Here is a 27,392-nt window from a genome sequence, read left to right as displayed (position 1 = left end):
AGTATCAAGTATCAACTTTATCTGACATTCTGCCTATACTTGTTAAATGCCTAAGCTAATACTAACCGAAAAGTACAAAATTAAGAGCTAATCCTATACGAAGAATATGCAATAATGGTCCAGGCTACGAATAGAAATATGGTTTACTCTTGTCAAAAGTAACATGCCTCTCGTGTATATCTATGGATTGATGATGAACTTTCATTAGCAATAGGTAGGTATTGGAAGCAATTTTATTTTGCTAACCAAAATGTGAAATGTTTTGATGAATAAAAGTACTATATCAGGTCATAATATATAGTTACTGGTGTGAGTACTGTTTAGTTTAACTTGATTGTCAACGCTCTATTTCAAAGAGTTTTCAGTAACTATGATGAATAGTATAGTTTGACAGCCTTACAGTAGTGCTGCATTGATTAAAGTTTTCGAATTAATGCAGTGTCTTTCTGAAACACTATATCAGTGTTTGATTTTCTTAGAAAATATTTCATAAAATTTCACTTCCAATATCATGCATTTTAGCAGAGGAAAAGCGTACACATGTGGTTATTCAGTTTGTCAGGAATCCTCATTATATACAGGTAACAGCATGTGCATAACACAACACAACCTTTACTTTTTCGCATAATTTAAAGCAGATTTTCAAATTTTTTACTTCATCATACAACATTTATTTACCCAGATAAGTTAATTATTAAGTAAGTGCACCACCATTAATTCCACCGGCCAATATGACATCTCCAGATGCATGTTACTATTATACAAGAACTAGCAAATTAAATGGATCGATTAATTAATGGGAACAACTGATTATTACAAATGGAGCTTCCAATAGCAGTAGAACTACACAGCTGTATGAGCTGAATAGCTAAAAATTTTATTATTACAGTAGGAAGATGAATTAACTATGATAGTATATAGTAGCTAGCATGAACAATATATAATTTGAAAGTTCCATATATATTTGAATTGAACAGCCCATACCCTCCCCAAAAGAACATCAAATTATTAAACCTCAATTGGAACATCGATCATCGAAAGAGATGAAGCTGGCTAATTGAATTCGGCTCACTTACCCAGCTATGAATCTTGACATGATCATCGTGCAGTTCGATGAGTAGTCAGTCCACGAGCAAAATTAGCTGGATGTGTGCATGCATAGTTCGCTTCAATTCATTCATGGCGGCCGAGCTGGTGTGGATGTGGTTGCCGAGGTTACTAGCTATGCCATGGCTTGTTGCTGTGGTGGTGGCCTTGGTCGTACGCCGCCGACGAGGCCGACGTCGTCGACATGCTGCAGGGATCGAACCCTGCCATGCTCATTATGTCGCCGTGGGAGAAGGCTCTAAGGCCCAGGAAGTCCCTGGTGAGGCCGTCGTTGCCGGCTCCGGCGGTGGCGCCGCCGCCTCCGCCGTTGCTGGTGGCACGATCGGACCTGGTCCTGTCGTCTGCTCCGATGAAGTGAGACGCTTCGAATGCGAGCCCGTAGCTGCCGGCGCCGACGCAAGTGCTCGTCACGTTGCTAGTAGGAGGAGGAGCTGCATTGGTGGTGGCGCTGGTGCTGTTGTGCGTGCTCGCCGCCGCCATCTGGCCTTGGCTCGACGGCCGGCTCAGCGTCGCGCCCATCTGTGCAGCCTTCTGCAGCAGCGCGGTGGCGGACATGTGCGCCGAGGAGGCGACGGGCGGCGGCGCGGATGACGTCGACGAGAACGCGAAGCTCAGGCCGCCCTGGTGCTGCGCGGCGCCGCTCTCCGGCGTGGAGCTCCCGATGAACTCCTGGTCCAGCCTCGCAGACCCGTACATCGCCGCCGGACTCACCGCGCTGCCCATCGTCTCTAGCTGCTGCTGCTGCGCCGTGAGCCACGACGGCGCGAACTGCTGCTGCTGCTCCCTCTTGAGGCACAGCTCTTGCATCAGCCCGTGCCCGCCCATCGCCATCGCCGGGTGATCGAGCACAGCCGGCAGCTGCAACCCGCCGCCGCCCTGAGGGAAGAGAAGCCCCGCCCCCGCGTGCTGCTGTCCCGCCACCGCCGCCGCCGCGGTCACCGCCCTCGCGCTCTCCTCCGCCAGCGCGTCGCAGAACGCCCTGTGCGTGATGAAGCTGTCCCGCCTGTTGGCCACCAATGCAACACCACCAACCCGATCAGCGCGATTCAGCCGCGTGGCCATGCACGAGGAGGAAAGGAAGGAGGAAGAAGACGACGGCGATCGGACTGACCGGGAGAAGAGGGTGCCGCAGTCGCAGCGGTACTCGCGGGTGCCGCAGACCTTGGAGTGGGCCTTCCAGTCGGAGTGGACGGCGTAGCGCTTGGAGCACTTGTCGCACTTCCACTTCTTCTCGCCGTGCTTGCGGCTGAAGTGCTTCTTGATGCCGGTGAGGTCGCCGAGGGCGCGCGCCGGGTCGTGGTGCACGCACCCGGCCTCGGGGCACACGTACACCTTCTTCCTCACCGCCTCCTTGGGGTTCCGCTGCTTCAGCTTCCACGGCAGGTTGTGCCCTCGCCGGTGCAGCTGCAAGTTCTGGTCTCGCTGGAACCCCTTCCCGCAGATCTCGCACACGTACCTGTTCGTCGCCATCAGCGTCTTCGGCGACAGCGCGATTACCTCCGCCTCAGGATCTAATTAATAGATACGAGCCAAAAAAAAAAACTCATCTTTGATTACTTCCTCCTAATTCAAATTCAATTCGATCGCAGCAGCAGCTGCAGTTCATGAACGTGTAGTAGTTGAAGAATTCATTTCACTGACCTGGGTTGCCCGGGAGGCTGCGCTTCTTCTTGGCGGGCGGCGGGGCCGGGTGGGACGAGACGCTGGCCTGGTCGCCGGAGGCCGACGTGAGGTTCGACATGTTCTCCTCGGCGGCGAGCTGCTGCTGCTGCTGCTGAATTTCCGCCAGATCCTTGAGCATCATCTCGACCTACCCTCTCCTGAATTCCACTGCTCCAGCTAACTTCTGCTGCTGCTGCTTCTACCCACACGTCTGATCGATCGATCGGCGATGGATCGGAGTCAGATCTCGCTGCCGGCGACGACGACGACCGATCCGCCTCCGATCATGTGCAGCAAGCAGCTCGCAGTTGCACCCCGTACCTCCACCTGCCGCGCGCGGTGGGGGCCGGCGGCGACCCTAACCCGTGAACCGGTCTCTGACGACGAGACGATCGAGGCCGGCCGGGGACGACGACTAGCGCCACCACCACCACTGCAGCTGCTGGCTGCTGCTACCACTACCACTGCCTACCCAGCGTGCACCTGCAGTGTCACTACCGGCATAGACGGAATCACGGAGCTGTCTACCCCCTCCCTCTCGCCAAGAACGGAGCTGATGATCTCAATTAGCTTCTCACCCCCGATCAATCGATCGATCGGATTAAGCAGCAACTGCGAGAGAGCAATTAGAGAGAGAGAGAGAGAGAGCGAGAGGAGAGAGATCGAGTTAATTGGCTGGCTCAAGAAAGCTTCTATCTAGTTCTTCTAGCTAGGGTTGATGAGAGAGAGAGGAATGAGCTGAGCTGAGCTGAGCTGGGGTAGCTAGTGTGGATGAGGAGCAAGTGTGCAACCCCTCCACCCATTGGACACCCAACAATTCACACTGGACTACACTACTTCTAGTCTTCTACCTCTCTCTATCTATCTCTCTCTCTCACTAGCTTTCTCTCTCTAGAGAGCAAGCTCTGTGTCAGCAACACCCCACAAGGATCACTGGGCATTCTGTCTTTTCCTCTGGCTCTCTTCTCTCTCTATCTCTGAATCTCTCTCTTCAGACTGTGATGCACTGGACTCAAGAAATCCCCTGTACATGCCCTGCTGCTCGCTGCTGTCACTGTTGCCTAATCCCGTTCTATGCTCTTCCAATGGATGCTAATTACTACTGCTACTATCTGGTACCACCTCCAAGGCGAGCTGGGGATGATTAGATATACATGAGCTACAGTGCCAGTGCTAAGCAGTGATCAACCTAACGACGCATCTGCATGTGGAAAATAATTTATAAATAAAACATTTAGATATGTGTTTTTAGTGATCTAAAATCAAGGCTAAAAATAACTAAGATGGAAAAATCCTAAATTAATTATAAATTTAATGTTAAAATTTATTATTTGATTATAAGTATATAAATAAAAGCGAAAAGAGACCAGCGGTTGTCACGGTGGGACGTGTGGCCTGTGGGTGACATTTGACAGTCTGAATTTTGCTTACCTTTGCTTTGATTTATCATTTTATTGTAGGGCGCCCTGCTTGACTTGCTTGGAGATAGGTAATGGGTGTTTAATTTTGCAGTATACTGAATAATTATTGACATTTTCTCTGCAACTGAAACAAAATATGAGTTGGGTGTTAGTGGTAATTAAAAATAGATCGCTCAAACGAGTGCTAATTAAATAGCTTTGATATGTTGGTGACAACACCAATACATGAGACACAAAAGGTCGACATGATCATCTACTTTTCCATGGTTCCGAATAGGGTTCAAATTCGCGGAAATCAAAAACATCTCGGGGACCGATAGAACATTGTTTTTATTTTTTTGAAAAATTCAAAAAGAGAAAGTTTGGACGAAATAAAACAGTAAATTCCGAACAAATTATTTTTTCCTAAATCTAAAAAAAATGTGTTTTTCATACTAAAAAATATTGTGTCGGGGTGACCAATAAAACCCTGCTTCTGAAGTTTAAATTCTGATGAATTTTGTACATGCATGTGTATCTCTCAGCATCTATGACATGGATACATCTCTTCCAGCTTTGGTTTTGGTATCTTTAACAACTGTCAAAACTAGTGAGCACCATGAGAGTTTGTTTGCTTCAGGTAGGGCAACAAAATTAGGGCACACACACACAAACAATCAGCTTTGCCGATCTTAAAAGTGGGAAAGCTAGGTAGTAGTATGGCCTGATGAAAGGTTGGTATGATTTCCTGGAGAATGATGGGCTCTTCATTCATTTATGCTGTTTAGGAAGGGAGGAAAGTGGGTGTATGTGTATGTGTATGTGTATGTGTGTGCTGAGTTGAGTGAATGAGTGGGTGAAGCAGGCTAAGCAAAAGGGTCAGCTTTTTTGCATTTGCACACACATCATTGGCCCATTGATTGAATTCACAGGTAAAGGATAGGTTGAACAATGCATGCATGACTGATCCCCTGATCCAAAGTTTTATAGTTGTTCTCCTTCCTTGAAATCTATATACCCTATATATATAGTTGTCATCCAGAGCTCAATATGCATTAAGCTGTCTCATCTAGAATGATAATCTTTCAATCCCTCTCATGTTTTGATCCCAACCATCGATATGTCATGCACATGAAAAACCTACTTAGTGTAGTTAATTTCATACTTAATTAGAGACTGACGCTATTAATTATGGGCGAGAGTTACCATTCCATTCACAAATTTCAATTTTATATGTGTACGCAAATAGTAAAGTATATATATTTTTACACTTACCAATAATTTTATTTGGTAAGTAGTAATCAACATGCTAACCATAATTTACTTTAGATGTTCTACCGTGCTTTTTTTTTACTGGTAGTAGAAAGCTAAACCATTTATCGTTTTAATCTAAATTAACGGTTGAGATTTTTCTACCGATGATAAATACTGATAGAGTAATAGTAGAGGGAACACTAATAGAGTAATAGTAGAGGGAACCGTAGTCAAGCTCAATTTACTCATGATATAGTCATACCGATTTATGCATCAATAAGCAAGGTACTTTCATTAGTCTTTCTTAAAAGTTATACCCTGAGTATCTTCGGACCGTTAAATCTTCACTCAAGTTGATTGGAGCGATTTTTGGGTATTTCACGGAAAAAGTCAAACGTCATATCTGCAAACAAAAAATAATATGTGAACAAAAATTTTATATATGTATTTTTAGCGATCTAAAAGATAAAAGTTGAAAAAGAAACTTTAGTGAAAAAACCTCAAAATCAATTCCAAATTTAAGGTTGAAAATTTAAATTTATGGTTATAAGAATAAGTATAAACGAAAAGATGGGGTAAGTATCTTCTCAAATTAATCATTTAAGACTCCTTTAGAACTTAAACGTGATTTAAAAACAAGGCGTACAATAACATCCTGAATTACTGTCTCGTTGTATATACGATAACTGCCGCTAGTGTCACGATATGTGTTCTCGTAAAATGAGAACACAACTGTATTGGTCATCCATGCATAATGCTTAATTCAGTCCGATTTGAATATCCATCCATTGACTTAAAAAAAAACCTGCATTTTTTTTTGTAAGATAACTAACCGGACTAGATGAGATTAGACATGAGAACCAAACTGAAAAGGTAAAACATGATGAGAATTAAAGCCAATGTCAATGCAATGCAGTGCAGTGCAGAGCATGGTTGTCCTGGGTGTGTGTGTGTGTGGCAGGGGGCTTTGTACTGCTGCTACTATGGGCGCTCAGATTAGGTCATCCAACGACAAGAGCACAACCACACTTTGTTGCAAAAGCCCCAAATTTAAAGCCTGGTCTGGGGACCTCTACCAAAGCAAAAATCTCATCTCTGGCCTGGCCTGTCCTTCTGCATGCAGCTAGCCATGCTTTCCTTTCACCAGGGCCACTGCCCCCCCCCCCCCCCCCCCCACACACACACACACCATATGCTTGCATTTGCATGCATCGGCGTCACACCTTTGTTTTTCATATTCAGGGCATGTTTGGAGGATCTTCTGGACAGCTGGAGCTTCTCACAGAATCTACAGATATCAGAAGCTCTCCTAAACAGCACACGGCTTCTGAGAATCTGGAGTTACATAATCAAAAATAAACTAAAAGCTAGAAGCTAGGAAACCTGGCTTTTTCAGATTCTGAGCCGGCCGCTTCTCAAAATTTTAATTTTAAGATATCCAAACGAACCCTCTGCCACACACATCCTAGTTTTGTGCTACTCCTAGCTACAAATTGAACTCCATATTGGCATCTCATTGTTCATTTTGGCCCCAATATTAGGCCCACCCCTGGTACTGGTGTCCTGGATGTCGCAGTTAGTCAACAATAACGAGACATTGGTAACTTAGCGAGGAATGATCCAAAACACGGGAATTTTAATTGATTTTTACGTCGATTAATCCAATGTCCATGAAAATCCTACAAAATCCCTAAGCTCCAATAGAGGCCTAGCTGAATACTTCGGGCATGTGAGTCCGTGAAAAATCGTTCACCGGTAGGAGAGATTAGGGGAAATTCATGTTCCAAATAGGGCATCAGCAAGATATGTAATTCAAGTAATTCCTCCCTCTCTCTCTCTCTCTCTATATATATATATATATATATATATATATATATATATATATATATATATATATATATATATATATATATATATATATATATATATGACTCTTAAGACTAAAATGGTAGAGCAAGTGCTACTACTTCTGTCACATATTATATAAGTTCGTTTTTCAGTTTTTAGATACACTCTTCATCTTATTTGAATTTTTTTATGATTAATATTTTTATTGTTACTATATGGTAAAACATGAATAATACTTTATGCGTGATAAATTTTTTTAAGTTTGTACAAATTTTTTAAATAAGACGAATGGTTAAACGTCGTACACATAAATCAAAAAATAAATTTATTATGGGACAGAGGTGGTACCATGTAATACATATATGTAAATTAAATTCATTGCCAACAATTGGGCTAACTAAATTGATCACCTGATGATTTCAGAGGTACCACTAGGCCCACCAGCCAGTACATATGTCCTACTGTCACAATAAGTCAACGATAATGCTTAACTTACTGAGGCATTTTTTGAAATTCTACAAGATTTGCACATCAGTTAGTCCGATGCCGATGGAAAACCTACAAAATATCTATGATCCATAAGAGGTCCTCTGGTGCAATGTATAAAACAGTGGAAAAAAATACATAAATCAGTTCCCTTATAGTACACATTATAGGACAAAGGCCGCGTTCGGTTAGAGTGATAAGGTAACTTATTTTCCTTGTTTTCCGTGCACTTCCCAAACTGCTAAACTATGTATATTTTGCAAAAAAATTCTATAGGAAAGTTGTTTTAAAAATCATATTAATCTATTTTATATTTTTTAATAAGCAATAATTAATTAGTCATGTACTGATCTATTACTACGTTTTTCGTACCAGAGATAACTTAACTTACACCCCACGCCGAACGCGGCCAAATTCATATTCCAATTAGGGCTTCAGCAAGATATGTAATTCAAGTACTGAGCTAAATCAGACCATGGTGGAGCAGGTGCTACTATATATGTACATTATATATATGGAGAATTCTATACCAAACTATGAGCTAACAAAATCACCTGAGGATTTGAAACTGCTACCTGCAGCTGCAAGTTGGTCCCTGCAGGCAAAGATAGATGCAGGACATGTAGAAAGAAACAAAGGAAGATGTCAGCAAAAATGAACAGTTTATAGACCCGTGGGTTAGCATGTCCTTCACTCAAAAAAAAAAAGGAACCTTTTAAAACTACACACATAGATTGGTTGATTATTTCTTCCATCCATCTTAGCATCCTTTTCTAATTAGTTCCTTTGGAGACAAGCAAGGGATATAGAGACGATAGATGGGTCAAAACGTTTCCAACGTCAGCTTCACTTTGCTTAATTTGTTAATTAATTAAACTGCCCTTGATTTGTCCTGGTGAAAAAGCAAAACAGCTACCACGCCAAAACATTGTACGGGTACATATTCTTTAATTCATGAAAATATGCATAATTAATATGATGATTAATTTATATATGAAATTGGATGAGTTCTGTAAATTTGGCAAGTTGTTGATGGAGCCTTCTTGAGAGGTTGGTCTCGTGGGCTACTTTTTTTGCAATATGTTTCTTCGGTGTAGCTAGGTACAGTGGATGTAACAAATGATATCGACTTATGGTACAGTGATCATGGCCCCAATGTCTGGAATCCAATGTTGGTTTTGTGTATTTTTGATGAGAAAAATAAAGTTCTTCAAAAAAAAATTCAATAGATCCAGTGGAGGAAAGGTATTAATTATATTAACAGAAGGGGAGAAAAATATATTTCTCCTAGCCTATGAATGTTACCTTAGGTTCATTGAGGATACAACAATATAATTAGCATGTTGAAGTATATATCTGCAATCTACTTATGTTTCAGGTCAAGTTGGAGGGAAGGTATTTCATCCGTCCCTAAATATTTGACGCTGTTGACTTTTTTATATAAGTTTAACCGTTCGTTTTATTCAATTTTTTAAATAGGTAAAGCTACGTATATGCATAAAAGTATATTTAGAAATAAATAAAATGATATAAAAATAATTAATAATTATATAATTTTTTGAATAAGACGAATAATTAAATGTCTATGAAAAGTCAACGACGTCAAACATCGAGGCATAGAAGCCCATCCTGTTGCAAATACCTTGTTACGTACGTAGGAACACTTCCATTTTTTTTAAAGACATGATCAATTTTGGTGTCCTGTAGCAGACGATCGTTGTACCATCACTACCACACTTTGGAGTGGGCCACTATATTTTCTGTAGGTCCTACAGATAACCTACAGAATAACAAATATTTTTGAAGGTGTAACTTGAATCCACAGAAAATAGAATAATTATGTGGGTTATGAAATGGACTCATAGAAAAAAATATTTCCGCGTGGGTCACCGTCTTCCTACAGAAATTGCAAACCATTTGGCGCGAGGGGAAACAGATATGGCGCTAAATTTTCATCTGCGCGGATAGACCAATATGTGTCAGCGAGAAAAAACTGTGTGAAGTGAACATTTCTCTAAAGGTAATGGGCTTTTGGCCCACAGGGAAAAAGGAGGTAACCCTAAAACCCATTCCCCAGATCCAGATCATAGCAGACAGAGAGAGCGTCGTTGCCATCTTTCCATCTCTCCAACGCCGTCGTCCCCATCCCTACCCCCAGCACCGCCTTGCTTCATCCCAGCCCCAACTCACGTCCCCTCCACCGGAGACCCACGCGTGCGCTAGGGCGTGGCCGCAGTGCCGCCACTCAACGGCGCGACTCGACCGGCCCTGCCGCCGACGGTATGGTGCGACCCCTAGTGCCCCTCCGCCGGTGCTAGGGCATGGCTCCCAGTGCTCCGCCGCCGGCACTAGGACGAGGCTCCAGGAGCCCATCCGACAGCCACTAGAGCCAGCCCGACCGGTGCCTGCAACACCAAAAATCAACGACGCATGCCATATTGAACCACACATAGAAAGGTATGTTTCTGCCATTGTTTGCCTCCTCTTACTAAGCAACCATACTCTTTATCTATATGAATATGATGAAACATTCTTGAAATAAAGTTGCCCTTGATTTTGCAATTTTTCTGCATATATAGTTGTACGAGGCATATTCATCGATATAAAATTTTGGCCGCCCTTGCTGTTACATATATGCTTTGATTTTTATATTGAAGGAATATGGACATGTTTATAGATTTGCACATTATTTGTCAAGAAAGCCCTGGTTTGTGAAGCCCCAAGTTGTTGACCAATTCATACAACAAATATTTATCGTGCTGGCCTTGTTAATTTAACAAAATCGGGTAAGCTCTAGTTCACATGGTTTTTCTACTTCTGCAAGCTTGTGCTTACTGAATTTAGATAGCTATCTTTTGATTTTTTTTATTTGTATGTGATCTGAATATTGAGCAAACCTACTTTATTTACTAATTTTGGTTTAAACACAGAACAATATTATGGCAGAACGGGATTGGATGTATAGTGGTTGGCGTCATGGTTCTGCACCCTCTAATGAGTGGATTGAACAGACCAATCTGTTTCTAGATTTTGCCTTCTCTTTAACAGATTTAGTTGAACACGGGGCTATTAAGTGTCCATGTGCTAGGTGTCGCAACTATATGCGACATTCGCGGGATATTATAGAGGTACACCTATGTAAGTATGGGTTTAAGGATAATTATGAGACATGGACGGAACATGGGGAGAGATATATTAGAAATAATGAGTCTGGTTCTACCATGGGCCACGATGGGGTTGATCAACATGATAACATGGATGAGATGCTACTTGAACTAGGGGCTGCCCAACCACCAGTACATGATGAAGAGCCGACTCCTTCTGCTAGTGCTTTCTATAGAATGGTGGATAGTGCTAATGAGTCGGTCCATGAAAACACAATGCACTCTAAACTATCTGCTATTGCTCGTTTGCTTGCTCTAAAGTCAGAGTACAATATGTCAATAGCGCACTATGATGATACCTTGCAACTAATCCATGAACTTCTTCCTCCGGAATCTAATTTGGCTAGGGATTTCTACCATTCAAAGAAATTATGGCAGGGCCTAGGTATGACATATATTAAAATTGATGTCTGCTACAATAATTGCATGTTGTACTACAAGGAAAATGAACATAAAGATAAGTGTGACTTTTGTAACACCCCTCGATTTGAGGATGGACAAAATATGGTCCCACGCAAAGTTTTGCGCTACCTCCCCATAGCTGATAGGCTGCAAAGGCTTTATGCACATGAGGACACTGCAAAGGCTATGCAATCACATAAAAAATCCACGACTAGTAAGTTGGTGCACCCTTGTGATGGTGAAGCATGGCAGCAATTTGACATAGATTTTCCGGACTTTGGTAGAGATCCAAGAAATGTTCGACTTGTTATTTCAACCGATGGCTTCGCACCTTTCAATATTACTGCTGCTCCGTACTCTTGTTGGCCAGTTTTTATTTCTCCACTAAATTTGCCCCCTGGAATACTCTTGAGAGCAGAATATATATTCCTTGCACTAGTTATCTCCGGTCCTGAACACCCAGGGAAAAAGTTGAGTATTCTTATGCAACCGTTAGTTGATGATCTTCTCAAGTTGTGGGAGGGGGTTGAAACATGGGATGCTACACGCAAGGAAAGATTTTGCATGAGAGCAGCCTTTTTGTGGTATGTCCATGATTGTCCTGCTTATGGAAATTTTGCTGCCTGGGGCACCCATGGTATCCTTGGATGCCCAATATGTCTATGTAATACACAAGCATTTCGCCTCCGTAATGGTGGCAAAGCATGTTGGTTTGATTGTCATAGGCGTTTTCTTCCATGAGTTTAGATTTCAATCCAACGCATTTCGAAAGAATACCCCAGTATTGGATGAAGCACCAAGTATTTTAACAGGAGAGGAAGTAAGAGAACAAATGTATGCACATGTAGATGATAGAAGTAACTATGGTAAAACTTACAATTGGACCCACCTGAACTGTTTTTGGCAGCTTCCATACTTTCATAAATTACTCCTCCCACACAATATTGATGTCATGTACAATGAGAAAAATGTAGCCGAAGCTATATGGAACACATGCTTTAATATACCTGATAAGACAAAGGACAATGTGAAGGCAAGACAGGATATAGTTGACATTTGCAACTACCCGTCATTGCACTTGGAGTTGAAGGGCAATGGCAAGTGGCACAAGCCAAGGGTAGCTTTCTGCATTGATAGGAATGACAAAACAATCATTCTAAAGTGGTTTCAAGATCTAAAAGTTCCTGATGGGTATGCAGCCAACATTAGAAGATGGGTCAACTTATTGAGAAGGAGGGTTTTTGGCCTAAAAAGTCATGATTACCACATATTTATTGAGAGATTGCTTCCTGTAGCTTTTCGTGGATTCCTTCCTGAAAATATATGGGTTTGTTTGGCTGAGCTTAGTTTTTTCTATAGACAATTATGTGCTAAAGAACTAAGCAAGGATGTCGTGCAATCTCTTGAACAGAACGTTGTTGTTCTTCTGTGCAAACTAGAGAAGATATTCCCACTAGGATTTTTCAATCTAATGCAACATCTAATTGTGCATCTACCTCGTGAGGCACGCCTTGGTGGTCCTGTTCTAGCCCGTTGGATGTATCCATATGAGAGGTAAAATATTAATTAACACAAACCTGAAAAAATTAAGTTTTTGGCTAGTCCTTACAACTATTTATTTTTGACTTATCATGTTCAACAATATAGGTGCATCGGAAAACTTAGAAAAAGTTAGAAATAAAGCTCGTGTTGAGGGATCCATTGTCGAAGCTTATTTAGTGGAGGAAAATACAAATTTCCTCTCACTTTATTTCAGCAACAATGTGAGATCGACTAGAAATAAAATCCCTCGATACGATGACGGTGCCTCTACATTTGAGAGTTTCTGTAACCTTCATATTTTTCAATACCCTGGTCGGTGTTTTAATCGTCGTGCATGTTGTGATCTTACAAGCGAGGAGTACAAGGCTGCTTTCTTGTATATATTAACTAACATATCTGAGATGGATTCTTCCTTTGAGTAAGTGTTTGAAACAAAACATTTTTAACTTTCCAGCATTTCTTGTATTTTCCCTAAATTATACCCTACATGTAGACAATTTGATAAGGAACAATGGAAGAGTAGAATTGCACCTACAGATAAGCAACGTCGCGACCTAAGATTAAATGGTTGGAAATATTACCGTGGGACCAGACATGGACCTAATTTCTTTGATTGGTTCAAAAAACAAGTAATTCTTTCAAACTAATCTACTGTTTCATTCTTTCTTTTAACTTATTCAACTAATAACTTATTATATTTATGCAGTGCATGATAAAGTCTAGTATCGGCATATTTCTTATGGATTTCCTAAAAGAGTAACCTCTTATGGATGCTATGATGTGAATGGATGTAGATTTCGTTCGGAGAAGTATGAGAGTGCAAAACCAGGATTAAGTACTATCAATACTGGTGTTTGTGTGTCTTGCGTCGATGATGATGACAATGTTATTGACTACTTTGGTGTCATCGAGGACATCATCAAAATTACTTGGGAAGGCAGCATGAACCTAGAGTTGGTTTTGTTTGATTGCCGTTGGTTTGATCCAACACTGGAAGGTGTTAGGCGCACTGAAAATTTAGGTTTGGTTGAAGTTAAGCACACATCTAGGCTTTCAAACTTTGAACCATTTGTTCTTGCAAGTCAAGTTACTCAAGTTTATTTCCTGCCTTACCCATGTGATTCCAGGACATATTTAAAAGATTGGTGGGTCGTATATCATGTTACCCCTCATGTTTATTTACCTCCTAGTAGCAGAGATGAATCTATTCCTATTGATGATCAGCCGCAAATTGACTCATTCTATCAAGAGGACGGGTTGGAAGGTCATTTTATCATTGATTTAGGGGATGACATTGAAATAGCAACTTCTTACACATCTGATGAGATAACTAATGAGAAAGATTTGGACTATCTTGCCAAACATAATGCCTCAAGACAGGAAGATGAAGAATTTGATGATGAATATGATGATGATGATGATGATGATGAAACTGATGAAGATCATGAGCTAGAAGGCCCAATTTATGATCCTGAAGATTTTTAATTATAAATTAAGTCTTGTTTTTTTGTTGTGGTCAGATTGTTGTGTATGATGTGGACAAGACTTGTGTGAAATATGCTATATATTGTTGTCATGTTATTAAGTAATTGCTGCATATGCATTGATGCATTTTAATACCATTCAGCTGATATATTTCTTCATTAATGTATATATATATATATATATATATATATATATATATATATATATATATATATTATACATATATATATATATGTATGTATGTATGTATGTATGTATGTATGTATGTATGTATGTATGTATGTATGTAAGCAATAATAATTATATTTTCTTGTGCAAATCATGAACAACCTTCGTCATCGGACTCTTGCCTCAAAGAAGCGTCCAAGCAGTCATTCCTCTAGTACCAGCAACACTAATGGTGCAAGCTCACAAAGGAGTGTGCCTTCTACGAATGGCACTCAAGTGAACCCTGCTAACTCTACTGCTAAAGGTCAGAACCATGAAAGTCACCGTGTTACTGGTACGCAAGATAGACAACCTCCTGCACAAAGGGGACGAAAGGAGAGGTCACGGACCAACCTTGCTGTACCTCGACGGGGTCGGAAGGTGGGCCTTATACCTAGGGGTGAAATGTAAGTATACATTTCAATATATTTTTAGCTTTCCTACTAAAATCAGAATTGCTAGCCTTCTATGAGAATTCATAAATGGTACTCATTCTACCATTTCATAATACATGCATTCTGCAATCTAGTTAAGAAACTTATGCCACAATACAAATATATTATTTTAGGCTACTAGTAAATATTAACTTGTCAACCATGCTAGCTTTCAAAAAAAATCAGTCCTATCATTCAGTCATTTGCTAATAGTTGGCTGCAACTTTTTAGGCTGAAAATAAAGTAGTTTTATTTATATACAGGCAATTCAAGTATGTGAATTATCAAGCTGCAGAGTACAAGTACACCACACAACTTGGTGTTATTTTGAAACGTGAATACCCAGGCACTGTGGAGGACCTTGACAATGATGGTAGGATCACTCGGAGCCGTCCTGCACTCCATTGGGCAGGTTATTACTTGAAGAAAAGAGAGGGAGATGGAGAGACTTGTGTAGATCGAGTGATCAATGAATTTTGGGTAAAGTACTTATTTCCCTGCCTACATTTCATATGTTCTCTGTGTTTTACAACTTATTTTGTATCTTGAACAACACTATGCAGCGTTTGTTTACTACAAGAGAAGAACTAAAGGATGCTGCAGACCGTGTCCTAGAAAACCATGCATATAAGCGCGTCAATGATATGATGTATCAACTTCGTGTTGATGTTGTTAAGCTCTACTTTCATATAGTGCGCGGTGAGGGAATTAAAAACAACGTAGCTTGTGCAATTGAACTTTCAAAGGAGGAACACTTGCAGGCTCGCATAGAATGGGTTAGTGAAGATGATTGGCCATCTCTCTGCCATCATTGGGAAACTGAACAATATCTTGAGAAGCGGCAGAAAGCCCGAGAATCAAGGCTACAATCTGAAAATGATGCTTGGAATAGAGGAGGATCAAGACCATTTACTGAAACACAACAATGGCTGGTATTAAATTTGTCCATCAACCAATTATCCTTAAGCACTACTTTTTATTAGACCATTGGTTAGTTCACAATTTATTGGTTGCATTTGTAGGAGCATGACTTCGGACCTGAGAAGGCTACTGGATTAAACACATTTGCTGTTATGAAATCAAGTGCTAGAAATGTGGATAGTTCTGGAAGTCATGGACCAATTAACAACTCAAAGGCAGAACAAATTATGGTATATTGTCATTGTGACCTCTTCCAAACTTTTGAACTGCTCTGTTGCTATCTTATTTCCATCATTGCTGCACAATCTCAGGATATATTTTTGCAATGTAGGCTTATTATAGTGCAATTACTGCCTTAGAAACTCAAGAAGATTTAGGTGGGAATGAATTAGATCCAAAGGCACTTTACACCATTTGCAATGGCCTGCCACATGGACGCCTTCCCATTGGTAATGGCGCTGTGTCCAAGGCTGCCGTCATTGCAGCTGGCAAAGAGAGAATACCTAGGCCATCTACCTCATCATCTAATCAAAATTTGCGAAACCAAAATTTACAGCTAATGCATGAAAATGCACAACTTCAATGCCGACTACAATCTAATTCACGGATGTTCAAGGTGATATTTGAAATATAACTATACAAATATATATTTTTGGCATTCATGTCCTGCTAATCCCTATTATGTTTGAATTGTAGTCTATTTTTGACAGGATGGGAGTGGAACCACCATCTGAGGAAGATCTAATGCCACCTATTAATGAAGATCTAATGTCCCCGATGCATCATCAGTTGGTAATAATAGAAATAATATTAATTTGTCTATGTAGAATATTAACCCTACCAATCATTGTTCCTTTTTTCTATTTCTTTCATTCATATAGAGAACTAATCATTTTTGGTAGCAGAATGAACACACATACAACAGTTCACAAGCATCATGTTGATCACTTTAACACCTGGGCACCGCCTTATTCTTAGTTCTAAATTATGGTAAGGTAGCAATGAATGCCACCCCTTTTAGATGTTAGGAATATATTGGTGCCTGAAACTTCTGACATGGTCATCTATGGTTATAGTAGCTAGTCACTAATTTTCCTTGTTGCCATCCTCACAAAACTAAGGTTTTACGCTGTAAAATATGATTGGTTATCTTACTATTGGTACTTGCTTATTGCAGCGAACTGACTCTTCTCATGCGGGGTCCCATCACGAAGCTCAAATTGATGGAACCAGTGGCACCAACATGGACAGTGAGGAGAACCTCATCTCTGAGCTGAACACCAGGTACGAGGGACAAATGGGATGCAACAACACCCCCGCCTAGTTGCAACGCGATGGCTGACACAACATAGCATCTTGCATTTGGAAGATACATCAGTGAAGTAGACTGTCTTTTGTTTCTCACAACAACACCTCACCTAATTATTTTTTTTGGTAGCAACATAGATAGAATAGGACTTTAACGATACTTCATGATCTTTTGGTCGCAACTCAAGTATAGGAGGTTGTTGGCATATGTGATGATATTTTGGTAGAAACTAAGTTAAAGACTGAAGACATTCTTTTGTACACACCTCGCTGATGGTTTGAGGTGTTGTCTCTAAGCATTGGCTTGAGATGAAACTAATTAACTGTGTTGTTTCGTTCAGTAACTGAAGGTGGTGTTAATGGATGATGCAATTCAAGTGTGGCTCTAAAATATGGGGTTTTTTATGGATGTGAATGTGGCACTACTTAAATGATTTATGGGTGTATTATCATAAACATGTGATTGTTTCACTGATGGATGCCTGATGTGCACATTGGGTGTACTATTTTAGTGTTTGGTTGTACTATTTGTGAATACATAGTTATTTCACATTTTTGTGTATTATGTTTGAATCTTTATCATAAGTTTGACGGTTTTAGCCCACAAAAATATTCTTATTACATAATGAAACATTATTGTTCTGTGCTACTGCACATTGTATTTTTCTGTAGGCTGTCTCACAGATTTTAAATTTCTAACATTATTTTCTGTCGGTGCCACGTCAGAATTTAGGGAGCAAAAACCTGACGCCATTGAACTTTTTCTGTGGTCCACGCACAGAATAAACCCGTCACTAAACAATTCTCTGTAGGTAAACCTTCAGAACAATTAAATATTTCTGTGGTAATTTTTCTGTCAGATATTTCTGTGGGTGCACCTACATTATTTTTTTTGGTAGCAACATAGATAGAATAGGACTTTAACGATACTTCATGATCTTTTGGTCGCAACTCAAGTATAGAAGGTTGTTGGCATATGTGATGATATTTTGGTAGGAACTAAGTTAAAGACTGAAGACATTCTTTTGTACACACCTCACTGATGGTTTGAGGTGTTGTCTCTAAGCAATGGCTTGAGATGAAACTAATTAACTGTGTTGTTTCGTTCAGTAACTGAAGGTGGTGTTAATGGATGATGCAATTCAAGTGTGGCTCTAAAATATGGGGTTTTTTTATGGATGTGAATGTGGCACTACTTAAATGATTCGTGGGTGTATTATCATAAACATGTGATAGTTTCACTGATGGATGCCTGATGTGCACATTGGATGTACTATTTTAGTGTTTGGTTGTACTATTTGTGAATACATAGTTATTTTACATTTTTGTGTATTATATGTGAATCTTTATCATAAGTTTGACGGTTTTAGCCCACAAAAATATTCTTATTACACAATGAAACATTATTGTTCTGTGCTACTGCACATTGTATTTTTCTGTAGGCTGTCTCACATATTTTAAATTTCTGACATTATTTTCTGTCGGTGCCACGTCAGAATTTAGGGAGCAAAAACCTGACGCCATTGAACTTTTTTTGTGGTCCACGCATAGAATAAACCCATCACTAAACAATTCTCTGTAGGTAAACCTTCAGAACAATTAAATATTTCTGTGGTAATTTTTCTGTTAGATATTTCTGTGGGTGCACCTACAGGAATGCCTTTTCTGGCGAGAGAATATATTTTTCTGTCGGTTTTGCACCTACAGTATTGATGCTGAGTCTGGTAGTGTATGTCACCTGCCACGTTGGTATGTGTTGGTCGTTGATGCAATATCGTTGGCAAGCTGCACATAAACACATGTCGTTATCATTTCTCGTGTGTTGTGGAATCCTTGTCCAATAGTTCGTGACATTATTATCCTCTTATCTCAAGATCATTCGTGTGCCATTATTATTGGTATTCATTCATTTCACTTCGACGTACTGGAGTAATATATTGGCCATTAACTTATGTAAGAAAACCACTTAATTCCTACCTCCGTTTTACAACATAACATTTTCTAATATTTATTAGATTTATATTAATACTAATGGATCTATATATATAATACACATTTATCAATTGAATATGTACACAATCAAAATGTCTATGTATAGACGGCAGTAATTCCTAAATGGCTAATTAATAGACTGCGTGGAGGATTGATGGGTTGGTTCTGTCAACCCAATTGTTTCGCTTATACTTATACTATAAGAAATTTTAACTTTGGAGTTTATCTAGTGATTTTTTTTCTTTAGTTTACCACAATTTTAGTTGAATCATTAAGAACATGTATATAAAATTTTATTCATAAATCAATTTCTTATAATAATAAACTATACGGATAAATATAGGTATAAGCGAAACCGGGGCATTTAATTATTTGGCACCTGCTACTGTGCCCAATTTAACAATTTGTCGCTGTTTGTGTTTATTACAGGTGGATTCAGATTAAGTGCCACCTAACAGTGGCAAATTCTTAAATATGTCAGCGAAACCATACGTGTTGGTAGCAATAGTTGGCTCGCTAATTTAAGCTTTAAGGCCCGTTGCTCATCGTCGGCACAGATGAAAAAGGTTAAGAGAATCAAATAATAATTAGCACGATTGGTGATCCGATCTGAATGGCAGCTAGTAGCTAGCTTGATCGGCAGAAGCAAGCAAGCGAAAGAGACCAACAACTCAAAAAATAATATCGAATTATTAATTAACTGAAGCGAGAGAATGTCGGATGATATAGATTGGTGCAGTGCTAGCAGTGACGTCGTCGGCAGGAGACACAATTAATTTAATCCGCTGTGGCTCATCAACCTTGGTTTATTTGATCATCATATATCACTTTGACTGATGTATACTCACCTCACCTGAACCATAAATATAAAATAAAAAAATCCTAAAGTTTTACCTCCCATAATAAACTCACTTTTTGATTTTTACGTCCAAAATTTGACTATTCGTCTTATTTAAAAAATTTAGTCACGCATAAGTATTGTTCATGTTTTATCATCTAGTAATAATAAAATAATAATCACAAAAATATTTAAATAAAATAAAGAGACAAAATATTGTATCTAAGAACTTCAAAAGAGCTAAGTGCACCAGCGGTACCTAAACTTATGTGTGTGCGCCATCTAGGTCCATGAACTCTCAAATGTATTTTTGGGTCCCCGATCTTGTCCGGGGGAGTCATATAGGTCCAAACGGACTCCGACCCGCTCCATCCGCTGACGTGGCATGCCACAGTGGCGCCCACGAGAAGAGAGAGAAAAGAATAAGCAGGAGAGATACTGACATGTGGGACCCACATGACACCACCGTGGCATGTTACCTCAGCGGATGGAGTGGGTCGGAGCTCGTTTAGACCTATATAACACCCTAGACAAGTTTGGGGACCCAAAAATACATTTTGAAAGTTCAAGAACCTAGATAACACATACACACAAGTTTAGATACCGCTGGTACACTTCACTCACTAGAAAATAAGGTACTTACTACGAAGGTAAGGTCGTGATATGTCGTGTGCATCGATCAATCGATCACCACATGAAATTCCGTGCCCAATTCTTTTTCCAATTTTTTCACCTCGACGGGGGAATAATGCGGCAGACACGTGCCATGATGTTCCATCAAAACACAATTTCTTTTCGGGATATTAAACAAATTTACTGTTATTAAACCAACGGTAGCCGCTTGCATCGCATGGCCCACACACAATTGGAGGCCCACACGCGCCAAGGCCCAATAAGGTAGGCAACCAAAAGTCCGACTGGGAGTTCCCCGTCTCTCTAATTTACTCAACGAAGGCTTCAGAACCAACGAAGGCTTGGCTATAAATTGAACGAAGGCCTCCATACTATTGCCACTGCCTTTGATCGCCACACTGTACGTCTGCGTCTTTTGCTTGGCGCTGATCATGGGCACGACGCCGGCGATCGACGACGACCTCCTCGACGAGCTGATGCAGTCGGGCCCGGAGGACGAGGCCAACGACCGAAAGTTCGAGGAGACCATCGCGACGCTCGCGTCTATAGCCACCAAGTATCTCGATGACCCCGATCGACCCTCCCTCGCCGGAGCTGCTGGACTGGGCCGTCGGCCCGGAGCTCACCGTCCGACGGATGGCCGGCGACTTTGCGTCCAAGCTGGCGGACTTCAGGAGGGGCCTGTCCGTGTTCTCCGGCACCGGGAGGCCCGAGGAGGCGGCGCTCAGGAAGAACGCCGCCTGGCTCGACGCGCGCTGTGCGGAGGCGACGGAGATCGTCTCGGCGATGCGCCCCCTGCAGGACAAGCACCTCAACCACCTCAGGACATGCGCCGCCTGGCAGCAGCGGACGACCTTGTCGACGCGGAGATCACCGAGGTGATCAACGCCACGCGCGAGATCACGGAGTCGGAGCTCCGGGACGGCAACGTCCCTACTGCCGAGGAGTTGGCCGAGGCTAACAACATTGACAGTCGCGTCACCCGTGTCATGAGGAAGACGATCCCGGTGAGGGAGATGGTCACGCGGGGCGCGGCCGCCTACGCGGGGAGGCCCGGCGAGGAGGCGCTCATGCAAGCGCTGGGCAAGCATGCCGCCGCCGCCGACGCGCAGCTCGCGGCGTGCCAAGCGTTTGCCCCCGTCATCACACGCTACCGGGCCCTATTCGCCGAGGCCAACATCCCAGCGAGCGCAGTGCACAAGCGGCCGTCGCTGGAGAATCCTACTCCTGAAGAGCCACCACGACAGAGGCGCCGCACGTCTCGCCGGAGACGACGGCCAAGATAGCGCCGAACAAGACTAGCTACCTTCTTATTTTTACACCATATTTTAGATCGGTTTATAACATGTAACCAAGCTTGTGTCACTTAAATTTGTCATTAGCTTGGCAGATGTTCAGTGCATGCATGACATGTAACTAAGCCTGGCTTATTTCAATTTGTCATTGCCTAGAACTCGCTCTGTTTTTTCTCCCCTGTAAATCTGTAATCCATGCATCGAGAGTATCAAAGTTGAAAAAGACGGCCCAAACCAACTGGGCTGGACCATCCCAGCAGGCCTAGATTAACTAATCTACTGTTCCGAAGAGGAACAAGCACTTGAGGTCCCTCAACTTATCATCCAATCTGTTTTTCGTCCTTGAACCGTAAAACCGGATATAACCGGTCCCTGAATTATCAAAACCAGTGCAAAAAAAGTCCCTTGACGGTTTTGAAGGTGGTTTTGGCTGACTTGGCGCTTATATAGCTAGTTTGACTAGGTCTCCATCCCATATGGTATTGATATAACGCTTACGTGGCAATTACATATTGGAAAAAACAATGGACCCACTTATCACTTGCACATAAAAAATATTTAAAAATGGCAGGCCTACGTGGGCGCATAGTCAGCTACCCAAAAGAAATATTAATATGGTGGGTAGCTGACTGTGGACCCACGTGAGCCTGCCATTTTTAAATTATTTTGTGTGTGCTAACAAGTGGGCTCACTGTTTTTCTGATATATAATTACCGTATAAGCGTTATGTCAATGTCACGTAAGACAAAGACCTAGTCAAACTAGCCATGTAAGCGCCAAGTCAGCCAAAACCGTCTTCAAAACCACCAAGGGACCTCTTTTGCGTTGGTTTTGATAGTTCAGAGACCGGTTATATCTGGTTTTGCGGCCCAAGGACGAAAAACAAACCGACGATAAGTTAAGAGACCTCAAGTAGACTTATTTCTTCCGAGGAAGCAACCAAACCAATTATTGGGCCAATTCGCTCTGGGCCAACAATCTCACTGACGACAAAATTCGCTCGAGGACGAGCAAACATATACTATAATCGACCGGTCGATTAATTATGCATGTTTTGAATTGCATATCAATGCCAGGGAGAGTTTAATAATTAGGCAGTTAATTAACAGCATCTTCGTCAGAATTAGATGGTAACTGATCGATCTGCGATCTCCTGTCAGCGAGGAAATTAAAATCAAATCATGGAAATGCTGTTCAGTTCTTCCGATCCGCCCAAGGATTACTGAAGCTAATAGTAGCACACAGCATGATGGAAAAGCAGTGCCCGATCTCTGCACGCACGGTGTCAGAGTCAGATCTGATCATCACGCATGCATAAGAAGAACTCAACTGCTAAATTTTAATCACTCGCAGGTTGCGTTGATGCCACCACAATGCACTACTCCGTGTATTTATATATGCAAATCTGTACTGCTAGTAGTAAATGACGGCCAGAGAACACCTCCCCAGGTCAGTCACGTAGTATATATATAAACAGGCAGTCCCGTACGTTTCAATTGTACCGTTGGTGTAGAGTGAAACATAATAACTATTGATTAGATAAAGAGAGTCAACTGAATGACATCATTGTCATTGGATGGTTGAGTCATATGTATAACAATTTCCATAAACAGGTACCCCTTTGTCCAAGTATCTCTAAGATTTTTTAGCATGGATTAAGATTGAGAAAAAAACACTATGATGTCTCTTGATAAACGAGGAATGGGTGAGTGAAGTGGAAGGTAAAGATAAAATAGAAAGTATTATAATCAATACTATATCTGTTTCATATTATAAGACTTTTTAGTCTTGCTCAAATTCATCAATTGATGAATGTATATAATTTATATATATGTTTAGATTTATTAACATCCATATAAATTTAGACAAGACTAGAAAATCTTATGGTGTGAAACGGAGGGAGTAACACATTTAGTACCAGCAATTTCAGTAGTACCTACAATATTTAGTAGTTATACTTTGGGTACTAGAATTGAATTAAAGAAACGTTTATACTTTAGAATGGAAGAGGTAGCTAGGACGCGAAAAAACGTACTATTTAACTGTTCGGGACGTATGTATGTAAAAAACGAAAGAATCTATAGGAGAAAAGAATACGACTTTGTTATTTGCACAAGCTGACAACAAAGACGTGCAAAACGAGCCAAGCAGAAGCAGACAACGAAAAACCTATGCAAAACCGTGGCGTTTTCAGTGCAGCGCATACTGCTTAGAAAGTGGTGCTCGCTCTACGGTTTCCAAGCGGTTTACGTAGATTATAAGCCGATGATTACCGGTCAGCGACACCCTCTATTCTTGTTTGAGGAGCTTCCGGAAATGCAGCTTACGAGAATCTGGAAAAAACTTTTAAACTCAACTTCTGCAGTTTTTGGATTTTTAGTTTTTCCTAGAATACGTAATTACATATTCTCAAAAGCTGTGGACCGTTTAGGGAAACTGCTTTTGAAAAAAGCTTAAAGAAGCTCCTCCAAACGTGTCCTTAATTGGGGTATAATCTCACAAGAATCTGAAAAAAGTCAAGTTTCTTTAACTTTCTTTTATTCCGTTTTGTAAAGTTTATAGTTATAGATTCTCGTGAGGTAAGTGAAAATTTTAATTAGATCGTCTGGATAAGCCGCGGCTGTTGGAAGATGTATAAGCTTCTAAACAATACATTATTTAGAAATATTAACATTTATTAAAAATAAATCAAATTTATCAACAATATTTAATTTATTTTTCTTGTTACCTCAAATAAAGGTAATAAGGATATCCACAATGTGAGCATAAGCCTCTTGCGCTGGAAATTCTTAAAACCGACCCTGAGTTAGAGACCGCCCGTAGGATTTACAAGATGCTAGTTTTGAAGAGCTTATGAATTATTTCAATATACCATGCATATTACACGTATGTTGCAACGATATTTTAATTAAACAAAACTAACATTAATCATCGATCATCAGTATCATTATTTTCTATATATGTTATTTCATAGCTTTTGTAAGTATTTCTTACTGACGTACTCCTTCTGTCCTAGAAAAAACCAATTCTTTCATTTTCATGTACAGCGTTTAACCATCCGTTTTATTTAAAATTTTTAAATAAATTAAAAAAATAGTCGCAATTTATCATCTAATAAAAAATATTAATCGTAAAAAAATTAAATAAGACAAAAAGTCAAATATTATAGGTAAAATTAAAAGATTTTTATTTTGGTACGGAGGGAGCGAGGTAGCTCAATTGGTTTCGGTCTTTTTTCACTATCTTTTCATTGAGATGTTGACCCCATATACATTTTTCCCTTTAAAAAAAATTAGGGACTTGTGATGGGGTGGGTCACCCACCACCATCCCTACTTAATTTTAATCTCTAAATTATAAATATAGGCTTTTACCTCAATGATCTGGTCTAAAATAGTGATCGATCTAAGATTCAATTTAAGTTCAAAATAAGAATCTAACATTGTTCCATTTTACTATAGTTGTTCTGAATATTCAGGTTTTATTTATTTACGTCACTGATGGTTGATTGATTCGAAGCTTAAATAGCGTACACACGGGTGAACAGTGTGGGATCGTGTGCATCCATCGATCGCCACGTGAAATTTCGTGCCCATTTCTTTTTCCAATTTTTTTCACCTCGCCGGGAATTATGCGGCAGGCACGTGCCACGCCACGCCATGATGCATGCATGCATCGATCAAATTAAACGCAAATATTTTTCGGGATATTTAAACAAAATTATTACTATTACTTAATCAATACATATGTCAAACTTGTGGGGCACTGCCTTGCAGTGTTAGCAACCGTAACTAATCTTCACTCTACGTTTCTACCTTCACATTTCTTCTCCCAAAAGCAACGACGCCAAACTAATTAACACACAGATTTCAGATTATTTAATGAGAAATTTTTCCATCCTCGAGTCGAATAGGTAAGTAGGTAACAAGACATATCAATGTTTTATGTTTTATATGTAAAATTTGATACCTGCTGATACTACTGCTGATACTACTAAGAATGAGAAAAATACCCTTGTTTAATAGATTAGCTGCAAGAGCGGAAAAAGGCAGCTTACTGACAACTAATCACAGCGGATTAATTAAGAACAGTTGCAAGGACACTTAATTACTTTTGACAATTGGATTATGGAAGGATGCGTTTGATCATTGGCATGAATGATCGAGCGGCCATTAGGGTTCTAAGATTGGTGGTGACGTCTCCTAATTCCATTAATCACCCACCACAGCAAAGCTAAGCTTTTTAATATGTTATCTTCCGGCCATAAAATAATCTGCTTCCAAGTAGGGATTATAAGCCAATCATGTGTAGTAATTTACACCAAATTAAGGCAACACACATCACATCAGGACAAAACAGAAGAGGAGATCACTTAATTTAACCAAGATGATCGAGTTGATTGCATGCATGCAATGGTGTAATAACTGCTGTAAAAAAGTAAAAACAAAGGTGCGAAAGACAAAATTTGATCGCATTGCACCTAATTAAGTAATAATCACATTTAGGTCCAGGAATTGTTCACTAAACCCCTTTGGTTTCCACAGAAAAAACACATCAGCCAAACAAAATAGTATTATTTTGGCGTGGAATTTTTCATCCCGCCCCCTCTGGATTTCGGAAATGGCGGAGCTAGCCCAGCTTATGTACATGGAGCTGGCCATGGTAGAGAGATTGGGGAGGGAGGGAGGAAGACGACGATGCCTCGGAGTTGGCGCGCGCGGGAAGCGAAACGAAGCGAGCGTGGACACGTGGCGGGGCTAGGCGCAGAGGGCGCCGACCTCCCTGAGGCGTGGGACCAGGCGGCCGCTGAGGTGGAGCCCCATGAGGCCCTCGAGGCCGCCGACGGGCGCGCCGCCGACGAAGAGCGCCGGCAGCGGGGCGCCCGCGGCCGCGGCCGCCGCGGCGCCGGCCAGCTCGGCCTCCGCCGCGCCCTCCAGCTCGATGACGGTGGCGTGCGCGCCGACGGCGGCGAGGAGGCGCTTCATGACGTGCGCCATGTAGCAGCCCTGGCGCGCGAACACCACGACGGGGCTCTCCCGCACCAGCCGCCCCACCCGCTCCGCCGGCGCCTCCTCCTCCCCCGCCGGGTCGATCGTCAGCCCCCGCCGGATCCCGGCCACCGCCTGCATCTCCACCACCGCACCGCACCACTTCCCCGCTCGCCCGCGCAGTAAGCTCTGCTCACCTCGCCGTCGAGACGTACAGGATCGATCGGTATCCGGTGGCGGAGAGGCGGAGCAGGGTATATATAAGCTGGGGCCGGGGAGATTGACGAGGGCACATGGGGGGTGACGTCAGTGGAGGAGGAGGTGGGGCCCGGGGTGGCGTCACGTGGCCGGACCTCGGAAGCGAGCTGCTGAGCTGAGCTAGCGAGTGATCACTAGCTAGCTGCCACTGATCGAGCGAGCGAGCTAG

The 27,392-nt window shown here is 41.4% G+C and overlaps 2 protein-coding genes across 2 annotated transcripts; both read right to left on the bottom strand.

Moving 5' to 3' along the window:
• Positions 1 to 718: 718 nt before the first annotated feature.
• Positions 719 to 3,711, bottom strand: LOC102702604 (protein indeterminate-domain 11-like). Its single transcript, XM_006643808.3, has 3 exons — positions 2,749 to 3,711; positions 2,219 to 2,618; positions 719 to 2,110 (listed from the first exon to the last, which is right to left on the bottom strand). The coding sequence occupies exons 1-3, from the start codon at positions 2,909 to 2,911 to the stop codon at positions 1,219 to 1,221; spliced, it is 1,455 nt and encodes a 484-aa protein (XP_006643871.1). The 5' UTR covers positions 2,912 to 3,711; the 3' UTR covers positions 719 to 1,218.
• Positions 3,712 to 26,331: 22,620 nt separating this feature from the next.
• On the bottom strand, positions 26,332 to 27,175 carry LOC102722727 (monothiol glutaredoxin-S2). The gene has a single exon (XM_040520043.1). It carries the CDS (start codon positions 27,104 to 27,106, stop codon positions 26,735 to 26,737), a length of 372 nt encoding a protein of 123 aa, XP_040375977.1. The 5' UTR covers positions 27,107 to 27,175; the 3' UTR covers positions 26,332 to 26,734.
• Positions 27,176 to 27,392: the final 217 nt, after the last annotated feature.

This window comes from Oryza brachyantha, chromosome 1, assembly GCF_000231095.2.
Source record: "Oryza brachyantha chromosome 1, ObraRS2, whole genome shotgun sequence".
NCBI classification, from domain to species: Eukaryota; Viridiplantae; Streptophyta; class Magnoliopsida; order Poales; family Poaceae; genus Oryza; species Oryza brachyantha.
The sequence above is the reverse complement of the archived record's forward strand: the minus strand, read 5'-3'. Positions and strand labels throughout refer to the sequence as shown.